This window comes from Lepisosteus platostomus, chromosome 10 (assembly GCF_059453375.1).
Source record: "Lepisosteus platostomus isolate fLepPlt1 chromosome 10, fLepPlt1.hap1, whole genome shotgun sequence".
In the NCBI taxonomy this organism is placed as follows: Eukaryota; Metazoa; Chordata; class Actinopteri; order Semionotiformes; family Lepisosteidae; genus Lepisosteus; species Lepisosteus platostomus.
Genome location: NC_142620.1, coordinates 43,261,605 through 43,281,974, shown reverse-complemented (window position 1 = coordinate 43,281,974; position 20,370 = coordinate 43,261,605). Strand labels below are relative to the sequence as shown.

Genomic DNA, 20,370 nt, shown 5'->3' with positions numbered 1-20,370 from the left:
GCGGCCTCTAGAGGCAGGGCAGCTATAACTGCAGCCCATTCTTAAAGGGACCTGCCACTCATCTGTTAGGATACTAGAACAGACTGCATCCATTTTCTTACAGCTTCTTTCAGATCAGGGTTAAGGAGCCTGTAACAGCAAGCAATAGGTGCAAGGAAGGGGACACCCAGGAAGAGATGTCAGTCCTCCAGCGGGTACACACAGGCACAAACACATTCCACCAAGGCCAGGTTTTGCCGAAGCCATTAATCCCAACAGTATGTTTTTGCACCATGGGAGGAAACCCACACAAACATGGGGAAAACATACGAACTCAATGCACCCCAGGTCCAGAATTGAACCCAGGGCCCCGAGAGGAGGAAGAGATGAATGTGGAAATGAAGCTCAATGGCGACTCGGACTTGGAGCCAGAGAACGAGAGTGAGTAGGAGTGAAGACCGAGCGACACAAATATACGGACGCAAAGAAAGGAGAATTTATATATTTTTTTCATTTCTTTGGATTTTATTTTAAAAAGTTTAGTTTTAGACAGATTTACACAGAGCACGCACACCGCAGGATCACCAGCTGGGTCCCACCAGCCGTGTGGCAGCAATGCCCACCATTGTACCACAGTGCCACCCTGACTGGGCACTAGAAAGTCTAAATTCATATGGAATGGAATATTTTTTCATATGGCTATATTGTGGATGAAATGTTTAATGCTGCTGTGTGAAAAGTCTGCCAGATTTAACGTTTGAATTTTACTCCTCTAATTTTCACCCTGTCATGCCTGTATCTGGTCATTTTAGCTGAAGGAAGTTCTCTTCTGTCTGAATATACTTCGCTGGGTTTGATCTGTATCGGCTCAGATTTAATGCACCCCAATGAGTTAATCAGATATCTACCGTAACTTTGGATATACTGTACAGCAACCGCAACATCTCTGAAACTGTCATTCCTGTTCACAGCACGTCACTTTATTCGTTAGAAATCTATTGTTTATATCACTGCATTTTGAAACCGTAAGTAACCAGGTGTTCTGGAATCCAATCTTGGTGTACATTATTTACACCACTTCATTTCTAAAACCCTGCTATAACTGTCATATCTGGTAACGCCTAAGAACAGTATCACACCGCCTGCCTGTTTGTCCACTGGAAAAGCATGTGTTCTCCCCGTTGGTAATGCACATGTGTAAACAGGAAACGTCATTTCTGGTGCGGTGGAGTCACGTGACATTGGCTTCAAGATGGCTGCAGACAATCTCCCGTCCGAGTTTGATGTTGTGATACTCGGGACAGGTAAGACAAGCTTTATAGCCCCTTACACGAGATGGGATTCGTGTTTAAGACGTATTTATTACGATGAAGAAGGGTGGGTTTAGAAAATAACGTTCAAGACCTTTGTCTCGCAGAAATGCAGTCGTACTAAGTCAGCAGTTCTACCTCGGGTATTTGCTCAGTGCTTACTGCCACATTAGTGATCCTGTAGAGCTGGTTCATTTATTGTGTGCCAAGGCTCTGTACAAATATCACTGTATCTAGGGAGGATGTTTTAATATTTGCATGGACTGCCTTAAATACAGCAGTTTAAAATATGTAGCTTTTTTTGTTATTTTTGCAAGATTTTCCTTTCCTATAAATGAATCAAATGCAAAGATGTTCAAGTACAATCAGCTAGTGAATACTTGGTATAATTTCAAATTGCACTACTTTATTTCTCTGTTTTTATTTCTACTAGCAGTCATTATTATTATTATTAACCCGTCACAATGTTTTTACCGTAGACACGATTACGATTATTTCCATATTTTCGTTATTTCTGTAGTGCAATAGAGACAAAATTAGACAACAGTAATGTTAGATTATTCATTTGCTACAGGAGGTTGTTAATGTGCTACAGGGGAACTTTATGAAAAAAAAAAACCTCCAGTATTAACGGGAAATAATACAGGCAAGAGGGAGGAAAGGTGTTACTCTGAGTCGAGGTGCACCCAAGAACTGACTTTGAAGCTGAAATTGCGGTTTTTGTAGCATTACCTTGAGATCACAATTTCCTGTTGGTGTGAACACATTGCGTTAATTGATTTGTATGAACTGAGACCCTCTGAGATTAAAGTTTTGCAAGCTTGTTTATTATCATTGATAATACTATAAACGTCTTTCTTTCAAATTTTAACCCTTTAGAAATCTAGGATTAGGAGCATAATAATATTTTTCCCCCAAATAAACCAAACATTTCCCTGTTCTTTTCCTACACCATTTTTTTTGCATTTCATTAATATTATTCCCAACAATTATTTTATTGTTTAACAAAATTATATTGTTTCTTGCCCAGTGAATTGTGTGTAAATAGTATGAACTCATCTGTCATATGCTGGTTTATGTCTAATTGATCTAGTTCTGTTTCAAATGATTTTCTTACTGAAGGTAGTTCAGATAAGGATGTGTGTCCACACCATTTACATCCATATTTTATTTTGTATTCTTTATTTTATTAATTGTGCTATGCAATGAGTTTTGTAGAATGCTTGAGTTTTTAGACCCGTTTGTTGTAGTAGAAATAGTTGAAACCCTTAAAAATGTGCATTTTAGAAATCTGCACGATCATATCTCGAATGCAGACTTTAACAGTTTTATATGAAAAACTAAATGTGAGAGCTAAAAAATAATTCAATAATATGTCAAAGGGTGCATTACAACGTTTGCTTTGTCTTTTCTCTTAGATTCATTATTTCGGTAACTCTTCTGTTGCCTCTGTTTTTATTTTGGTCAACCTCAGAGTCTAGGTTTGAAAGCTTGTATAATAAGTAGTTCTGATTGATGTATATGTTTCCCCCAGCTGGTCTGATGTGCTCGATGTCAATGGGTTGTTTCAGGTATGGAAAGAGTTGTGCGTTTTTGACTCCTAACAGACATGAACAACTCTTAAAAACTGTCAGAAAATAAAAAAAATGGCACTGTTAACTGGCATGCACAGTTAATCTTGCCATTAAGACCGATTTGCCTTAAATTACTTTATTCCTGTTTAGTATTCCTTAACTCTTGTAAGGGGTAATGAGTTTCTCTCATTTGGCTTTAGACCTATAAATCTATGTTCAATCTTCCAGTTCTAGTACTAGATGCCGTTGTCCTCTCAGCATTGGCACTTACCTGGGCAATGTTAGATTAATGCAGGATAAGTGCTTTTATTTTCAAATCCATGTGGACTGGTTCATTCGCTAGGAGAAGACACCAATCAAGAAAGCTAGTGCTCTGATCTCCTTTATTGTGACTTATTTCCATCACTTGGGTCATAATCTCCTTTTGTCATATTCCAGTTTTGTTTATTGACCAAACACATGCTTCCTTAATATAAGCTAATTGTAAAACGTAGCTCTCCTTGGCGATTGGCTTGCTTAGACTTCAGTTTTAAAGCTATCTTTGTAGCTGGAAGATTTGCTTGAATTAGCAGCTTATAAAGTTTAAAGTGTAAAGGCTATAATTGCATTCTCAGGATAAAGGTCTTTAAACAGCAATCAGCCTATTAGTATTTGCATGAGGAATTCAAATGAGGAACTGGATACCCTCTACCATTGCCAGAGAATCCGTATGATCCAGTAATTGGAAAAAGTTGAAGCCAACAACCTAATGACTATTTCTGGTGTCATTTTTTGCAAGAGACATTTCAGTTGACGTTTGGCCACAGTACTTTTATTGAGTCTGGAATGAAGCCTCTGTAAAACTTGATTACTATTTGCGGTCTGTTCTTGCTATGCTAAACCTTGCTGCAGTGTTTGATAAAATCTTGGTGAAAAGCTTGTAAGACGTATGTCAGCCTTGGGACTGGTTTTCTTTTTATCCTTATCTGTCTGATCACCGTCAGTATGTCTCTTGAGGAAAATTTAAATCTAATCTGGGTGCTATGGAGTCTGATGCATCTGAAGGCTCTGTTTTGGGTCTTTTGCAGTTCAGGCTTGTAACGTCTTGATGGGATTATTGGGAGACACCACATTATTAATATGATGATGAGACAGATTTATCCACTTTCTACATTACAAGCATATATGGTATTAGTTGCTCTTGTGCAGTGTGTACCTGAGATTATTTGTGGATAATCTCACCTGCAACACAAACGTTTTAATAACTGGCACTAAAAAGGTGTCAGTCATACCTTATCCATTCATGCTTACCATTTATAGTTGTGTATTGCCAACAATGATTGTATAGTTCTTGGTGCTGTTGTGAACTCTGGATTGTCTGGACTTGCAGAGAACCCTTTGGTTAGATCAGCATTCTGTCAGTTAAGAAATGTTGCTAAACTTTTTTACAGGATGGGTGTAGAGAAGGGAGTAAGTGTGACTTTGTGACCTCTCCCTTCAGTTTGCATTGCCTGTTAGTTTGTGTGACTCATTATGGACTCCCACTTGTCCGGGATGCAGTCTCTAGATTACTGTCTCACTCATGTTTTCCTGAGAACTTGCTTTCTCCTTTTGTTACCAGGAATTTTGATTTCACTTTCATGTCCAAAGTTCTTAATGGGTTGGCTCTTTATCTTCTGGAGTTATTCCACATGTGCGTAATTGCTCCTGCAGATTGCTTGTTTATCCCAGAGTCCTGACCGGAGTTGGCAGGGGCTGGATTCATCAGTTCTGACACTCCTTACCAGACCAGCTGGTTCCCCTTCAGCATCAGGAATGCTGAAGCTCAGGATTCAGCGGCTCTTTTAGAAGGTGTTTCAGTGTTGTTTTGGCTCTTGATCTTTCGTTTCTTATTGACGGCATGATCTTTGACGGCGTGTATTTTTTTGTGAGGTGAATTTTTAGGTGAACACGTTGTTTCATACAGTATTTTCTTTTCCTGCCTGCAACACATTTTTGAGTAAGTGAATGAGGTGAAGTTACAAATAATAGGAGGCAATGCAGCCCGTTTTGCTCGTTTTGAGTCCTGATAGGTAAGCCAGGCAATTTAGGAAGACTCCAAGTCCATGCCTGAGGATTTCAATATGTCAGCCATTTAAAGATAAAGAAATGACTAGAACACAAATGACTCTGAAATATGTGCCATGTATAGAAACTTAAACCCTGTTTTGATGGTATTTGTTAAAAGTTCTGTTAGAAAGCAATATTGGCCTGACTTGTACTATAAATATAATATTGTGTTGTATACTGTAATCCATTATTTCTCAACCTTTTCCATCCCACTTGCATAAATCTAAAAACCGTGTGACAGAGCTATTGTTGGCTCAATGTTTTTACTTTTTGTTCGAGTTCCTCTTCAAGTGTGGAATCGGCTTGTTTTCTTGTGCTTATCCTTCTTCCCTCCCTTTTCTGTGGCAGCGACCAGGGAGTTTTCAAATATAACAAGCCACTGAACTTGTGGAATGGGGCCCTGTGTTTTGTTTTTGCTTTCTTGTCAAGATGATGTCCCGCGTAGTTTGAGTCAGTAGCCACAACAAAAATGCTCTCTCCTACCTCCGTCATCTGGCATGCACAAATTACTTCTATACCTTTATCTTATATTTCCTCTGGATCTTCTGGCTGCTTGCCCATTCACTCTGTTCTTCTCCTCCCTTATTCTCCACAGTTCTCATCACCTGCATACTTCCCATGTTGTATTATAGGCAGGCTTGGTAATTACAGTCACAAATGACCACTGCCCCTGCGCCACACATGATTCAAGCAACACGGACTTTGGTCACTCCACAAAAAGATAAACAGTCATTTTATTTTGCCCTTTTTATATGTGTCTTTTCTAAAATTCCACAAAATACCAGTTGAGAAACACTGCTGCTGTAGGACAGTACTTTGTTAGGTCAACATTAATGTGAACCTTCTAGAATAGCACTTTCTACCCTATCGAGTTCTAAACCACTCTTCAGAAATATTTGCATGGAACACAAAACACATGCAGGACTGTGCACGTAAGCCGCTGGAATTGTTTCAGTTAATTAATAACATACTCTATTGAATTAGTACCATGAAATTCGTACATGGACTTGGTATTTGTCACAGCAGTGCATCTGCTGTCTGTTCTGCCTGACATTTATGAAACTTCCATTATATAAATAAGGCTTTTGGGTGAAAATTCTTTTTCTGGAAACATGGTAACAGAATTGTCTGATGTAAGAACTAACCTTTACTGAGCTACATGAGGCACTGTTCATGCAAGGTCAGAAACAAGGTATTAAGTAGCAAGAATGTACATTTGAAATAGTAAATGGTGGGTTTTGAACTAGACATAGTTCAAATGTATGAGAGAGGTCTTTGAGAACCTGTTGACTGGCTTTCTTCAGTGAGGAGTGAACAATAAAAAAAACATCAGCATAGTGACTGAATATGTGTAGTTAAGTGTATTTAAATTCAGAGAAGTAATATTTACATTATTCAGTACACTAATTAAATGAGTTCTACCCCAGGGCCTGAAATTCCTCTGTATCTCATGGTTTTTGTTCTAGCCAAACTCTTATTTGATTAATTTTTGTTTACCCATTGCTCTTCCAACCCTGGTATCCTCCTCGCCCCTCCGACGTCTGGGCCTTGTGTCATTTCAGCTGAACCTCTTCATGTCCACCGTTCTTTACTTCTCATTACTATTAACTCCACCCTCTCCCCCTCTTCCTCTGTCAGGAATCTTGTTCTTGATTTCCCTGTTTCCCGTTCAACTCGGACTCAATCCTTTGGCTTCTTCCCAAGACATGTCTGCAGGAGCCATCCCTTCCTCACTAATGTGACCTAGACTAGACAGATCTTATACTCTCTGTTTGTACTCTTGACCATTGCTATTGCGCTCTCCAGCTCTGTTTCAGGGTGGTGCTGCTCACTTGGTCTTTTCTCTGCCTCCTTTAGTTCACGCTACACTGTTACTCCAGTCCCTGCAGTAGCTACCTGTAACATCCATTTTAACATTTTTTTCTCCGCTTTTGTTTAAACCTCTGTGACCTCGTCTCCGAGATGTCTCTCTTGCATGACTCTTAGTTCATGCAACACCTGTGATCTCTTAAACTGCCATGAAGGTTTACCACCAGCAGATACTGCGCTCTGCTCAATGTCATTTATTTACTGGAATCAATGATTCCTTATATACATGCTGTTTCCTGCTCAATCAACATTTTCGCTCTGTTATGCACAGGCATTGCACTTCTGACATGCCTGCTTCACTGCTACTTGTCATTTTTTAATATGAACATATTACATTTTTTGTATTTAATTTATTATTGCATTTTTTTGTATATAATACACATGGATGAGTGCTTGCTGAGCAAGTAACGCAAAATATTCCCACAGTAAAAAATGCAAAGAACTCCTCACTGTGCTTTTGCATATCTCAGTAAGGCTAATTGCTTATACATAAAATGTGTAAAAATTGTAGCTTACCGTCACTTTTCTGGGATGATAAAAAGCTTAAAACATTTTTAAATGGGAAAAAATGGATATTGATGTCAGGAATTTCTCTTTTTGTAATTAAGGCCATAGATTTGTAACGAAAAGGAATTTTCAATCATTCTTTGTTGTCTATGTTTTAATACTGTCAGTTTACGTATTATTTTACATGTTCTCCATTAATGGACAAAAGGAGAGTGTCTGTGTGAGCCTTCAACTAGGGGCAGAGTTGTATGTTACAGTACTTTTCAGAGGCCGAAATCGGTTGCATTACTTCAGTAGGACTTTATGGCAGAGCCTGCTAGCCTGAGTATATTTTAAGATGTGGTACGTTAGACATCAAATTGACAAGTTGGCTCTTGGGGCTCTAAAGGTGGCCTTCTGCGTTTGCATTGAATTTACTCCACATTGAAACTGATCATTTAAGTATAGGATGCAGTACAGCTTGCAATTGGAAATTGTGTAGTGTATCGTAGCCTTTAGATATCGTTTTGTCAAGGGTTTTGTAAAGTTCAGCTAACATTATACAACAGTATGCCTCACAGAATTCATTCATAACTATATATGGTCGAAAACATTCTTACTTAGAAAAGCAGCGCTAGTCCACATAGTAAGAAAATGACAAGGTACAAGATATTACCCAAGTGAAGTACAACATGGGACATTAAACTAAACTATTTTTTGTGAAACTATTTAAATGTCTGGATTTTTAGAGACAAATCTTCAAAATCTAAAGCCACATTACAAATTCCATATAGTGGTAGTGTCTATAAGAGTTCACAGGTTTATCAACCGCCCATTATAATTTAAAGATGATTTTGCATTGGTAATGTCATGGAAAAATAACTATCAAGGAAGCCACAAGAGAGAGTTCTCACCTGAGTAAGGTCTTTATTTCAATATTGCAATATTGGGAGCCCTGCTGCCACTTCGCAAAGTGCAACCAGAGACTCAATTTGTTACAAGCAGTACAGGGTTTTTATAAGACGTTGCGCTGTAAAAAAGCTCAGCGCTTTGTCCCTTCTAAAACTTCCCCTTTCCCTAAGACAAAACAGATTACATAATAAAACGAAAGAAGAAGCACCACTAGATTTGTTATTCAAAGCTTATCAGTTACTTTTGGCTAATTCTAACGACCCAGACAGCATATATTGTTTTGGTACATTGTCTTCTAAAGTAACCTAAACAGTGTACTTTGTTGACGCACTGTTTTCTTAAATTCTGCACGTACTGTAGCACAGCAATTACATCCTTGAAATATATTTTCTAAAAGCACCAATATATTCTTTGCAAAGCTCTCTACATTTTAAGAATCAATTTACTTATTAAATTTCCATTTCAGTAAAACAGAAGAACTGCTAGGTACTTAATTGTCAATTAGTTGCTTTTATCTTCTTAGTTTCCTTTAAGTTTAATGCTGCTACCCTTTTTAAGTCATGAGTATTTCCGCCAACAGGAGATGGGCGAATTTGGCTGTAGTGCTGTATGATGCTGGGGTGGTCTTTTGATACATACCTATTGAAACAAAAAAAAATCATGAAACTGGATAGTCCTTAATTCAGACCACAAAGCATGGATTGAAATAGTTTCATTTTCAGAGAAATGGAAAACTGTTCTTCGAAACGGCAGTTCAAGGTGAACAAGTGATGTCCTAATTCTTACGTTTTCGTGTAGAAATAAGGACAGCTGAAGATAGCATTTCTATCTGATGCTGGGGCATCGCACAAGAAATAGTTTTTGCCTTTGCTATAAGGGACGTTTCCTACATGATTGATAGTGCGCAAATGAATATTCCTGCCCTGCTTTAGCTTTTTCTTGTGCAATCGCTATTAACAGCTGGTCCCCTGGCTGGATGTGACACGCGGTACCGGCGCTATTTCTATCTCGCCGAGTTCTGTGTCAAGGTAGCCGGGGTTGTCAGACAGCATGTTTCCAAGCTTACCCGCCTGTGTGCGAACAGAGACGTGGACAGGGAACAGTTGTTTATGAATATCGCCGGTCGCGACGATCTCCTCTTTCCATCTGGCGAGCCCTGATCTTTCCGAACGGCGACAGCAGCAGGGGCAGCTCCCAGACAGCCTGGACCATGGAGGGAGGCGTGGCACCTTGTCATCTTCGCTCACACCTGCGCTGGCCACTTGCTGAGCTCAGGGCAGGGAGCTAGCAGGAAGCACCAGATGAATGTGAATAATTTTGCCACGCAGGTCGAGCACGGGGGGTGGGGGTGGGGGGAAATACTGATAAGTTTGGATTTGTTTTGAAGGTTATTTAACTAGGTTGCTTTCCACTTATCAGTCACGAGACTTGAGATGTATTCCTGCCTTGACGTCAAAATAAAACCTGCTGTCCTGGGACTGGTGCATGTTGGCTTTGTGCTGACAGTCCTTTGCACTGCAGACCAAGCCTTTTTCCTCTCTGACTCGTAAGTCAGGCTGACCCACCAGGTTAAATCTCCATTCACAGTCAAGTTCATGTCCTGTGTAATAGGCTATAAAAAGGTAGAGGTGCCATGCTCCCCTGTCAGTTAAAACAGAGAGGTTTTGTTGTAGGGCTGAAGTTCCAATTTAATTTTATTGATCTTGTTTGTGGCTGCATATAGTTAATGTTTTTTATTTAATGGATGTATGATTTGGTACAGGTGTTTTTTTTTTGCCTTTTCTGCCTGGAGGACTTCCTTTCCAGAAATCTCCCTTAATTTAAAAAATTTACCGCATTTGTCAGGCCCCACGAAGAAACACATGCTAGAGGTTTTTTCTTTTATGTACGCTACTTCAACTTGATCTGAGAAAAAGACCTGTTATTTAATCACTTTCTTGTTTCTGTTCAAGAGTGACTGAGTTTCCATGTGAATGCCTTCTGATGTTCTGAAAGTGGCATAAACTGAAGCTTAAGCAGTCATTACTGCTAAATAGTTACATCTAAATGGAATAAAGCCCAAGGAACCCCATGCTGATACTGTTGGAGCAGTTTGTGGTATTTTTAGTTGCTAGTGCTCATGACAGCTTGAATTCAGTTGAGTCTATTTTCCAGAAATTACAGATGGGTTATATTTTAATTATTTTTCATTTCTGTTTCAGATAGTAACAGACCTTTTATATTATTTTTTCATAAACAAATCTGTCTTTTGTTTTACTCATAAACTAGAAACATAAACATGCATAATTTTAAGGTCATCTTTAAGATTTGTAATGCAGGTTTATAGATGTATTGATTTCAGACATTGAGAAAATGCACAGGGAAAACATCTTTAACCTTCTTCTCTGGTGATCTGAACATTCTGTGAACCCCCGGGTGATCCCTGTCCAAAAACGACATATTTAAAACATGCTCTTCTTCTCTTGTTGTATAAAAAGCTCTTAAGCCTTGAACCCTTTTCCCAGTGCATTTTGGGAATGTTTTCAAGTATTTCAGACACAGCAATGAATCTCATACACAGACTTTGTAGGAAAAAATGCTGAATCATTCTACTACTGTCATTTAAAGGTTTATAGTTTAGTGCGTATTAAGTGGAAATAACTAGCAAAAGTTTGTTGTTTACTTCTGTGAGTTCTTTGGAACATTTTGGATACAAACATTATAGTATTATTTTGATTTTCATTTCTTTTAACATTCCTCATAAAAGATTATTTTTAAGAGGTGAATTGATCTCTAGTTTGGTATGGTTACTAAGTTAGTCATGTCCACAGGTGATACCAATACAGGGCCATTAGTAAACACTGTAGAAATGGCAAAGGGATTTCAAGGTTTTACATAAAGTTAAGAGAAAGAGAAAACACACATGGTGGATGACATTTAACTTGGATAAATGTGCAGTGTTGCATGCCTGTACAAGAATGGTAAGCTATCAGTATAAAGAAATATTTAGCTTGAAGAAGCTACTTTCTGAAGACTTAGAATAACCCATCATTGCCATTATATTTCTGTGGGGTGAAACATATGATTGAATACGTATGGGTGTGCAGCAGACATCAGGCTGAATTTTGTCAAGAAACTTGTCGATGGGGTCAACATCGGAGGCCATGTTTATTGCCCCTCTCTTGGCTAGTTGGTGATCCCTTGAAAAAGAAACGTTTTTGACTTTCTGCTGATCTTGTCGTCTATTTTGTGTGCAAGTGCTCTACAGTGGATATATATACACACTCACGAGTTTAAAAAGCAATTAACGTTGTTAGGTGACCACATAGTGACTAGTGAGCAGGAAGGGCCATTTTCACAGATTGTGCGTAAACTCTCACTCTTGCCACGAGTGGTTTCCTTCCTGCCAGCAGCAACATGGCAACCATACACTACTTTCACAAAGTTTCACAGACTATTTTGCGATTAATTAGAAATTTGTTACATTTGGCTTTAACAGTCTGAGAGATTGGGACTGCAATTCCCCGTTAAAACAACTTATCCTTTTTTGATCCTGTTGCAATTACAGTATTACAGTACTCGCTGGTCCTGACAAAGATAATCCAGCAGATTTCTTCAGAATAAACAGTGAAACATGAGGACGCACGTCTGTGGCAGTGTTTAAAACTGCGAACATGAAGTGCTTTTTATGCAAAGGGTTGTGTGAGTGGTGAGTTGGACAAGCTACCTTCCCTTGTTATCGAAGCTGATTGACTTCTTTCAAGAAATGGCTGAACAAGATCCTCAGATTAGCTCCTTCCTACAATATATGAGACTACTAAGAACCAAATGAACCAGATATCCCAAATGACCTCCTCTTTGTTTTTAACCTTTCTTATTGTTTTTTCTCAAGGCTCCATTTGTTTTGCAGTATGATTACAAAATAGATTTAATAAAAGCAAATAAATTATGTTAAGTGCCCGTATAAAAAAAAAAAAAAAATAGGAAAGTGGCAATAGTGTTTTTATAAGGGTGTGCATTGATAAAAAAATAAATGGTGGCAAGGAAAGCCTTTGTTGCAGAACTGCACGAGATATCGCCAGTAATCATACTGTAGGTGTGTATAACCCTGTTGTTTAAAAGAGGTCCAGGGTTTAGTTTTTCCCAGTAGCCTTTTTAAGACCCCTTGAGTTTGGGTATTTTTCAGTTAAGGAATTGATATTTTACATGGTCAACCTTCTTAAGGTCCGGAGGTGTATGTTTAGGTGCAGATTCCTTGAAGAGACATGGAAAACCTGCAGACACAGTGGCTCTCCAGGATCTGAGACTCCTGCAGTTTCTAGCTGCAGTGGAACTGAAATCAATTTTAAAATGCACAATTTGTTCAGTTTGATCCCAGGTCACAGCGGTCACCTGTGTTAATCTTCTGAGCCTCCTTACCCCCCCCCATCTATTTACCTTCAATATCAACACACTTCCAATTCAGCTGGTTAAGGCAGCAGTCAAGGTTTTTGCTGGCTGTCAGCTCAGATAAACAGCTGCAAGCTCAACTCTCTGCCTCCAAGCTGGTCTTGTCAGGGACACAATGGAGTGAAAAAAAGAGGAAAAGAATGATAAGATAGAGGGACATTGGTTTCTGACAGGTCATATGTGCTCTGTGGTGTGCTTTATTAAGACTTCTTTTAATGCTAGGTTATGGTGTTTGAGAAGTGCTAAATCTGCCTGCAATCCTTATTTATAGGACTACTGTTGATTTATGGCTGGGTTTTAATTACCTATTGAAATGCAACCCTCAAGCTGCTTTCGTGCTCCACAAAATATGATTCAAAGGAACATCCCTACTGAAGTCAGGGAGTCAACATATAAATCTGGGCTGTTTCTCATGACTACTGAGGGACGACTGGAGGGTCAGACATGCTGTTTGTACTTTTCCAGTCAGGAAGTTTATCTCTACGTCTCGTGAAGGTCTTAGGCTAGGTATACAGCCTACTCTCAATCAGTTTCTTGGTACAGTAATTTAGAGCCTCTGGCCTGGGTAATGAAACCTTATTATTTGTGTGTGTGTGCTTCTAACAGTGCTGAGAGGCAGTTCATCATATTGTAAACCAAATATGTTGATATAATGGTCCATCTTGGCACTGTTTTGGTATGTAGCCGGGGAGTTTTCTTTTAAATGCATGGGAATGTCTTTGTACATATTAAACCAAATGCTGTCTTATTCCAGAGAAGCTAAAAATACAGAGATTTAATCCTTGTAGTCAAAAAGCAGGTCACTTTAATAAGACTGTTGTTAGCTGCCAGATCTCTTTTACAATAGAATCTGCCAGCATGTAGAAACTGAACGGTAAACCAGTTTTTTACCATAAAAACATTTTGTGGGTATAATTTTTATCAATGAAATGCTGCATCCTGTATGGGACTTTCAGGATGATCTATTTAGTGTTATACAAAAGGAAGTACTGCTTACTTTGTTTAAAGAGATACTGATACTTAATATTGGATTTAGTAAAATATTTTAAATATCTAAAGCAAAACATTTCTACTTAAGGAATTATTGTACATTTTGCACATTTGTAATGTTTTTGTTTTGCCTAAATTAATTCTTGGGCACAATCATCATGAGCATTGACAACCCTGGCAGCATTGATGCACAGACCTGATCAGCCTCAGACAGATTGTTGTGAGATATTATATTGCTCCTCTTGTGCAGCTGATCACTGTTGCTTCCTATTGACGGCATTATCGATTGGATCCACAGGTCAGCCATCAGACTCAGATCGATAGAAAACGCTAGCTACAGAAAGACCCCACTATTGCTTTCTTGAAGTTGTGCTGTTGTAATCTCAGCAATGTTATCTTATTGGAAGAACTGACACTACTAGATCACCTTGCAGGAATAAAGAGATTGGCTTAAACAATGCAGCATTCAGCATAACATTCACCACAAAAACTAAATGCATTTTTATTTTTTGCTCGGGCTGATGCTGATTTTAGCTGTCCGTGTGGATGTTATCTCTGAATGGCCTGCTAGTATGCAGACTGCAGTCTGCAGCCATTCTATCATGGATTAAATCTTCCTGGAATCTCTCGTGCTTTAGCCAGTATAGTCTCAAAATGATGGCAGTGATGGTCCTGGCCAGTATGGTTATATTCTGCCTTTCAGGACAAGGTCTTTCCCAAACAGAACCAGTTCCCGGATTTCTTTGAACTAGCCTGCTGATTGTAGAAGGAGAACCATGTTGTTCTTAGAGTGTCATCTCCAACAGACAGGCTGCCTTCAGTCATACTAGTTTTTAACCATCTTTATTACTCAAGCTTTGCCTGGTCAGATCTCTCTCCATTGTGTTAAATACAATTCTTTTTTAATAAAGTTATACAAATTCTAAAACAATTTTAGCAATCTTTATTTGACCCCAAACATTGAGCACCTTGCATGTTTATGAAACTACTTGACGTTTATCCTGAAGCAATAAAAGGTTATTCTTGTATTTAAACTAACATATTGTTGCTATATCTCAAGGACCAATGCTACTAAAAAAAATCAACAAACTCATATATTCACTATTTAATATGTAAATAACACTATGGGCCCAGTGAATTATTATTATGTCAAATGTGGTATGTTCTTTCAATGTAACATACAGGTGTAACATGGGGAATACAACTGAGCTGCACAGTGGCATGGCTTATGAAACATGCATCAGAGGTCACAAGTGGAAACTACTTGAAGGTGCATTTAAGAGCAGGACCAGGAGGCACTTCTTTACCCAGAGGCATGTGGGAGTGTGGAACAAGCTATCCAGCTATGTGCCTTAGGCTGAAACTTTGGCTTCATTCAAGAAACAGCTAGATAAGATCCTTGGATCCATCCACTACCGAACAAGGGTTGAATGACCACCATTGTTATTCTTTGTGGGGTTTGAATGTGTCCTGAGCTTTTGGGATGGGCTTTGAGTTGTGTGATCCTTTCCAGAAATCGGCAGCACTCTGACAGATAGATGGTGGAATATATTTGAGGATGAAGTAGCAATAAGGGAGAGGAATATGCTTTTGGTTCCTTTCAGAAAGCTCTCCTTGGTCAGTGGTCTCTTAGATCAATTCTGTAATCTTCTTTAAAGTACTGTTTGTGTTTAAGACGATTCAAGTTGAATATTAAATTCTAGCATAAAAAAGGTTTAGAACAAGATAATATGACTGCATTGCATCAGCCTGTTCAGTTTTGCTGCTGTTGAGCTTTTCTTTTGTGTAGGTTCTGTGAATGAATAAGTGAAATTTGCACAGTTGACTGTATTTATAAAACTTCTGTTTGTGTTAACAAGCAAATGTAGGTCTGTTTATTGGGCTAAATAACATCCACTCGCTTGAAGAGACTGATAAAGACTCTTTCCACCCGCTACGTTACTTATGATGCAAGGAGACACTCACTAGATGATGCTTTGATTTCATCTGTGTTCTATCTCCTCTCTGCAAAATGCAGGTGTCATGTGTAAGAGACCACAGGAACTACAAACAACAATGTTGTTGTGTACCTTGTGTAAGGACCACATTCCTTAGTTGGGCCTAAGTGTCAATGAAGGAGAACGTCAGATCATTAAATGTGCAGTTACAAGTTTGACATTTGGAACCATTCATACCTGTTCCAACAAGACTTTCTTGATAAACCAAGGCACTGAAGGGCGTTTCCAGATGCTGCATTTTTTATTTTTAGACTGCTTTGCATATTCAGTACAGTAATTGCGGTCTTGTATTTTTCTGCACAAACTGCATGGCACCAAAATATCCTAGGGCCACAGCCCTGAGTTCACATTGCGCCTGTCTTGAATGAGAAATCAGGGTGAAAAATGTTCTTCAGAATAAATTACTTTTCAGTGTGGTGTAAAGCCATTTATTTTGGCATTTATATTTTGTTGAGGCTTTATATACTGTAGATACAGTGCATGTTAGACCTGAGTCATCATTACCTGTGATAATGATAGTTAAAATGCATGTACTATAATGGCTGAAATGCTATGATATTGCTGTGGACTGTACACTGCCATTACAGATATAATTGGTCAGAATGGAAAATTGCAATGTATTTCTCTGAGAATTAGATCTTGACACTCATTACTTGTAGTCTAGTTCACACAAAGCCTGACATGAGTCCTGAAATGAAGCAGTTCTGAAGTGAGTGAGCTGTACCATTAGCTGCCAGAATCTCAGAACGCAGAGTGCAGCCTTCCCTTAATAGAGAAGCAATAAAATCTGTGACATCTTGTATGAGTACTTCTGGTGTTTTGTTAATGTAACAATCCATCTCCCCGTGTTCTCAAGTGCTGTTGGATTAAATGGCTTCCATTAGCAATTACAGTAATATGGAACACTGTCAATGACTGCTTTATGTGGTTGATGCCGTTTTTTTTAACTTTTGACACAGTCGCACAGGATTTACCATCTTAGCGGAACAGCTTGTTAAGTATTGTTAGGCTGATGCATTGCGTTTCTGCGGGCTCCTCTCTGCTGCAAACATTTAATGCTGCGCTTCTCCTTCAGGTTGCTATGCAAAATAAATAAAAGTGGACAATTTAGCTATAGCTGTGCTCCCTTTGCAAATAAAAATGATGGCAAATATAGATTCATGGCCTTATAAAAGGATAGAATTTTATAAATCACAACGGCGGTTTATTAAACGATATTTTTCCTAAAAGCTGGTTTTCTACCATGCTTTTTCCCTGCTTTACAATTGTTACACGTGACTGTGAAACTCATTGAAGTTGTGTATGTTATGCCCTTTTTGAAATACAATCTGATTAGCTGTGTTATTCATATTCACATAAAATCTCAGCCAGCTGATGTTACTCTCTCCTCCATTAGTTTACAGTATTAAGTGCCAGGTTTGCCTTTTCCTTTTTTATTCTCCAATACAATGTGTTATCATTCCCTTCTGCTTGAGGCCAAGGAGCTCAAGTACCTCTTTTTTAAACAATTAACTGCGTTTTTCTAAGACAAAAATGAATAGAGGTTGGATCCCCATAGTCGATGCCTATACTACATTTTTGTTCCGTTTAAAAATGGAGGGTTAAAATCTTTTGACCTGCTTCCTGTTGTTATAAATGTAGTTTTTCTCGTAAGTGCAGCTCAATAGGTTACCGTTGTTTACCATACAGTGTAGACAGTTTACAGTATTCACATCTGAAGTGAATTCAGCACTGCATCTCCCATCTGGAGCTGGAGGTTGTAGCACAAGAACAGAAACAAGCCCAGTTTCTGTGTCAGAAAACACAAAAGAAAACTCCATTAACATTTGCTGAAGTCCTCCAGACTCAAGAGGCCTCTTAAACTATATCTGTCTCTTCACAGTCGTTGAGATCATTAGCATTAATGTCAACCCTCAATCCACTGATTTTGCTGTTTAATTTGTTAGCTCGTTAAGCTCTCACCTTGCGTGATGAGGCTGGCAACGACTGCCACTTCCCAGATCCTACAAAATTTTAAAGTAATTTTGCCTTTTCTTTTGAGCTGTGTGGACCCAGCTTAAGCCAATTCATTTCCATTACTATCCGAGTTGATTTAAAAAAAATAAACATTGAAGAGGTCTTTTAAAAATAATGTAGTTCTCTGACACACCTCTCAGGTTTTCCTGCTGTGGGATGGACACTCATCAGGCAGCTGTGCAAGAAGAACAAAATGCTTTTTTTTTCATCTTTGCTGATGCATTGGCACCTACCCTAAGCAATCACATTAGCACAGATGACCTGTTCACTTTGCAGCCTGTGTGCCGTGTAACCACAATTACAGTTTACTTGTCAGCTTTTTTTGTGGCCTGGCATTAGATGATCATTTTATTTACATGCATCCCAGCAGTATTTAACAAAGTAGTTTATTGTGAACATAAAAATATCAAGTCCCTGGAAAAAAATTGGCTAAGGAAGGCTCTATCACAATGTCTTATTTCATTAGTTAATGATAATTTTAAATGATAAAGTTTTAATTATAAGAGCAAAAAAAGAAAAAAACTTTAAAATGAAACAACTTTCCCTCAAATCGCACTCATGGGGCACCTCCCCTTCCTAATGTCTAACCGTTGTTGAGACAGAAGCTGCACGTTGTCCACAGCACAACTACAAAGCTCAATCCCTCCTCCCTAAAGACCATGGGGTGTAAGAAAACTCCATGTGAATAGGGAATCTTAAATTCTTAACTATATCCTGTCCTGAGCTTGTGTCTTCAGGTTTTTGTTCCAAAGTGACTAGTCAATTAAGCAATAATTAAGTCAATTAAGAATAACTAATTAGTCTCCCTATTAGACGTAGGATTTTTCTTCAGGACTTTTACAGCCGATTACACAAGATATTCGCTTCATTAAGGGTACAGTTACCTATCAGCCACCTTGGAGCCTGGTTAGGAGTGTTTGCAACGATGTAGTTAATTAAATACTAAGATCTACTTTGAGAAGACAGGCCAGGACCCAGTGATGCCAGAGGAGGGAGAGAAGCGTCTTTGCGCATAGAAGCAGCATCTTTTTAGCTGCAGTGAGCTCAGCTGGCCGGATCTGTTTCTGCCACTGCCAGAGGCCAGGATTAGAATTAAAATATTTTGCCTAGTGTAGCATTAGGCGGTACTATTACATCTGCTCATCCTGATGTTTTGACATGGGGTGTAGAATGCTTTGAGGGTGGAGCATTAATTGCAAAGATGATATTGGACTACAGTAGAAACATTATTAACAAATAACAAATGTGATGACTCACCACTAGACATTAGATCTAAGCCCATGAGACAGCATCTGGTGTCAAGTTGATGTGTGATTTCGCCAGAATGCTTTTTTGTCATCATTTTGATGGGAGAGATCTTGCAGAAATGAGTTTAATGCTGGAAGTGGTGGTGTTTGGACTATTAGGTGCCACTTTTTTTTTTGTACAAGTTCCACGTTAGTGCCCTGGTTTGGTGACAAGCGGCTGTAAAAATCTGTGTAAAATGCTTGTCTTCTGGAGCATACCACAACAGAAAAACGGTGAACAAATAATAATATACTTGTACTTGTGCCTGTAGATACATAGTTTTACATCTATACACATAAATGGATGCGTGTATATTCTATTACAAACATAGCTGGCATGGTCTGCAATTCTTTTCAATGAAGGAGCCCTAAAATTCTATTTCCATGTATAAGCTAGAGGTTCTGAGTGCTAAATATGGTCTTAAGGTATTGTCTGAAAACGTGAAGGTGCTGACCCTGGTATCCTGACTGAATTCTAAGTCAGGTTTTCTCAATCTGGACTCTAAACTTTCCCATTCAGTTTAATGGGTCATTTAATTTCTTTCTTACCAGTCTTAAGTGCTGTGTACTTTTATTCAAGCTGCAGTTAAATGACTGCATCCTCTCTTAATATGCTGTGTTTCAGTGGGAAAGTAATGTGAATACAGAAGTGGCCTCCTCTCAGTTGTGCCCTTGCTCATACTCTTATCTGCCATCTTCCTGCTTTGTGAAAAGAACTGTGGGGTGATAAACACTACAATACATTAATGGAAGATGTTATTTTTTTACAAAGCCACAGGTGCTAGTATCGTATAGCTGTGCTGGTGTCTGAATTCACCTTTTGCTTAATCGTACTTCTTTTAAAACACGTGAAACACAGCCTCAAAACCACAAGAGAAATGTTTTAGTCTCTTTAAAAGAAGACAGTGTCATCAAAATGAGGATGGTATTTAGAGAGGCTTTTGTGATTAACCTCAGCCAGAGTAAATTATGGTTATGGTTACAATTTAACAGACATTTGTTTCACTATATACATGCGTTTAATTATCTTTGTCTTTCAGAGGCTTATATTCACTGGCTGCAGTGCTGGGGCAGCATGTTTGCCCTGCTTGCTTCATGTTTTTGATCCTATATCATTAAGGAATAAAATAAAAGCCGCTGCCCTTTTGTGTCCTGTGAGCTGCAGCTGTCCATGCCTGGCTATTAACCTAACAATGAATGTGAGCTCTCCGAGTGAAGTGTCTTCGCTTGCCGGCACTCAGCTAAAGGGCTGAGCTTGTTTCCTTTGATGCTGTCCAACAGCTTACCCTGGCTATAAATAACACATGAAATGACTTTCAAGGTAGAGAGATAGAATCCATTTTGGAATGTTCTATGAAATGAAGAGTGATTTATGATTTCATACAATTCCTGCTGAAAGCATTTCAGGCTTTGCTCGGTCATCAAAGTCCTGCCA

General features: G+C 38.7%; 1 protein-coding gene across 1 annotated transcript in view; it reads left to right on the top strand.

Annotated features, from left to right (window-relative positions):
• The first annotated feature begins 1,168 nt into the window (after nt 1–1,168).
• The window catches only part of chm (CHM Rab escort protein), an 82,776-nt gene continuing 63,574 nt past the window's right edge, over nt 1,169–20,370 (top strand). Inside the window, exon 1 of the mRNA XM_088649087.1 lies at nt 1,169–1,283. Within this exon, the coding sequence (XP_088505213.1) occupies nt 1,232–1,283 (52 nt within the window). The 5' untranslated portion in view covers nt 1,169–1,231. The remainder of the gene's footprint in view (nt 1,284–20,370) is intronic.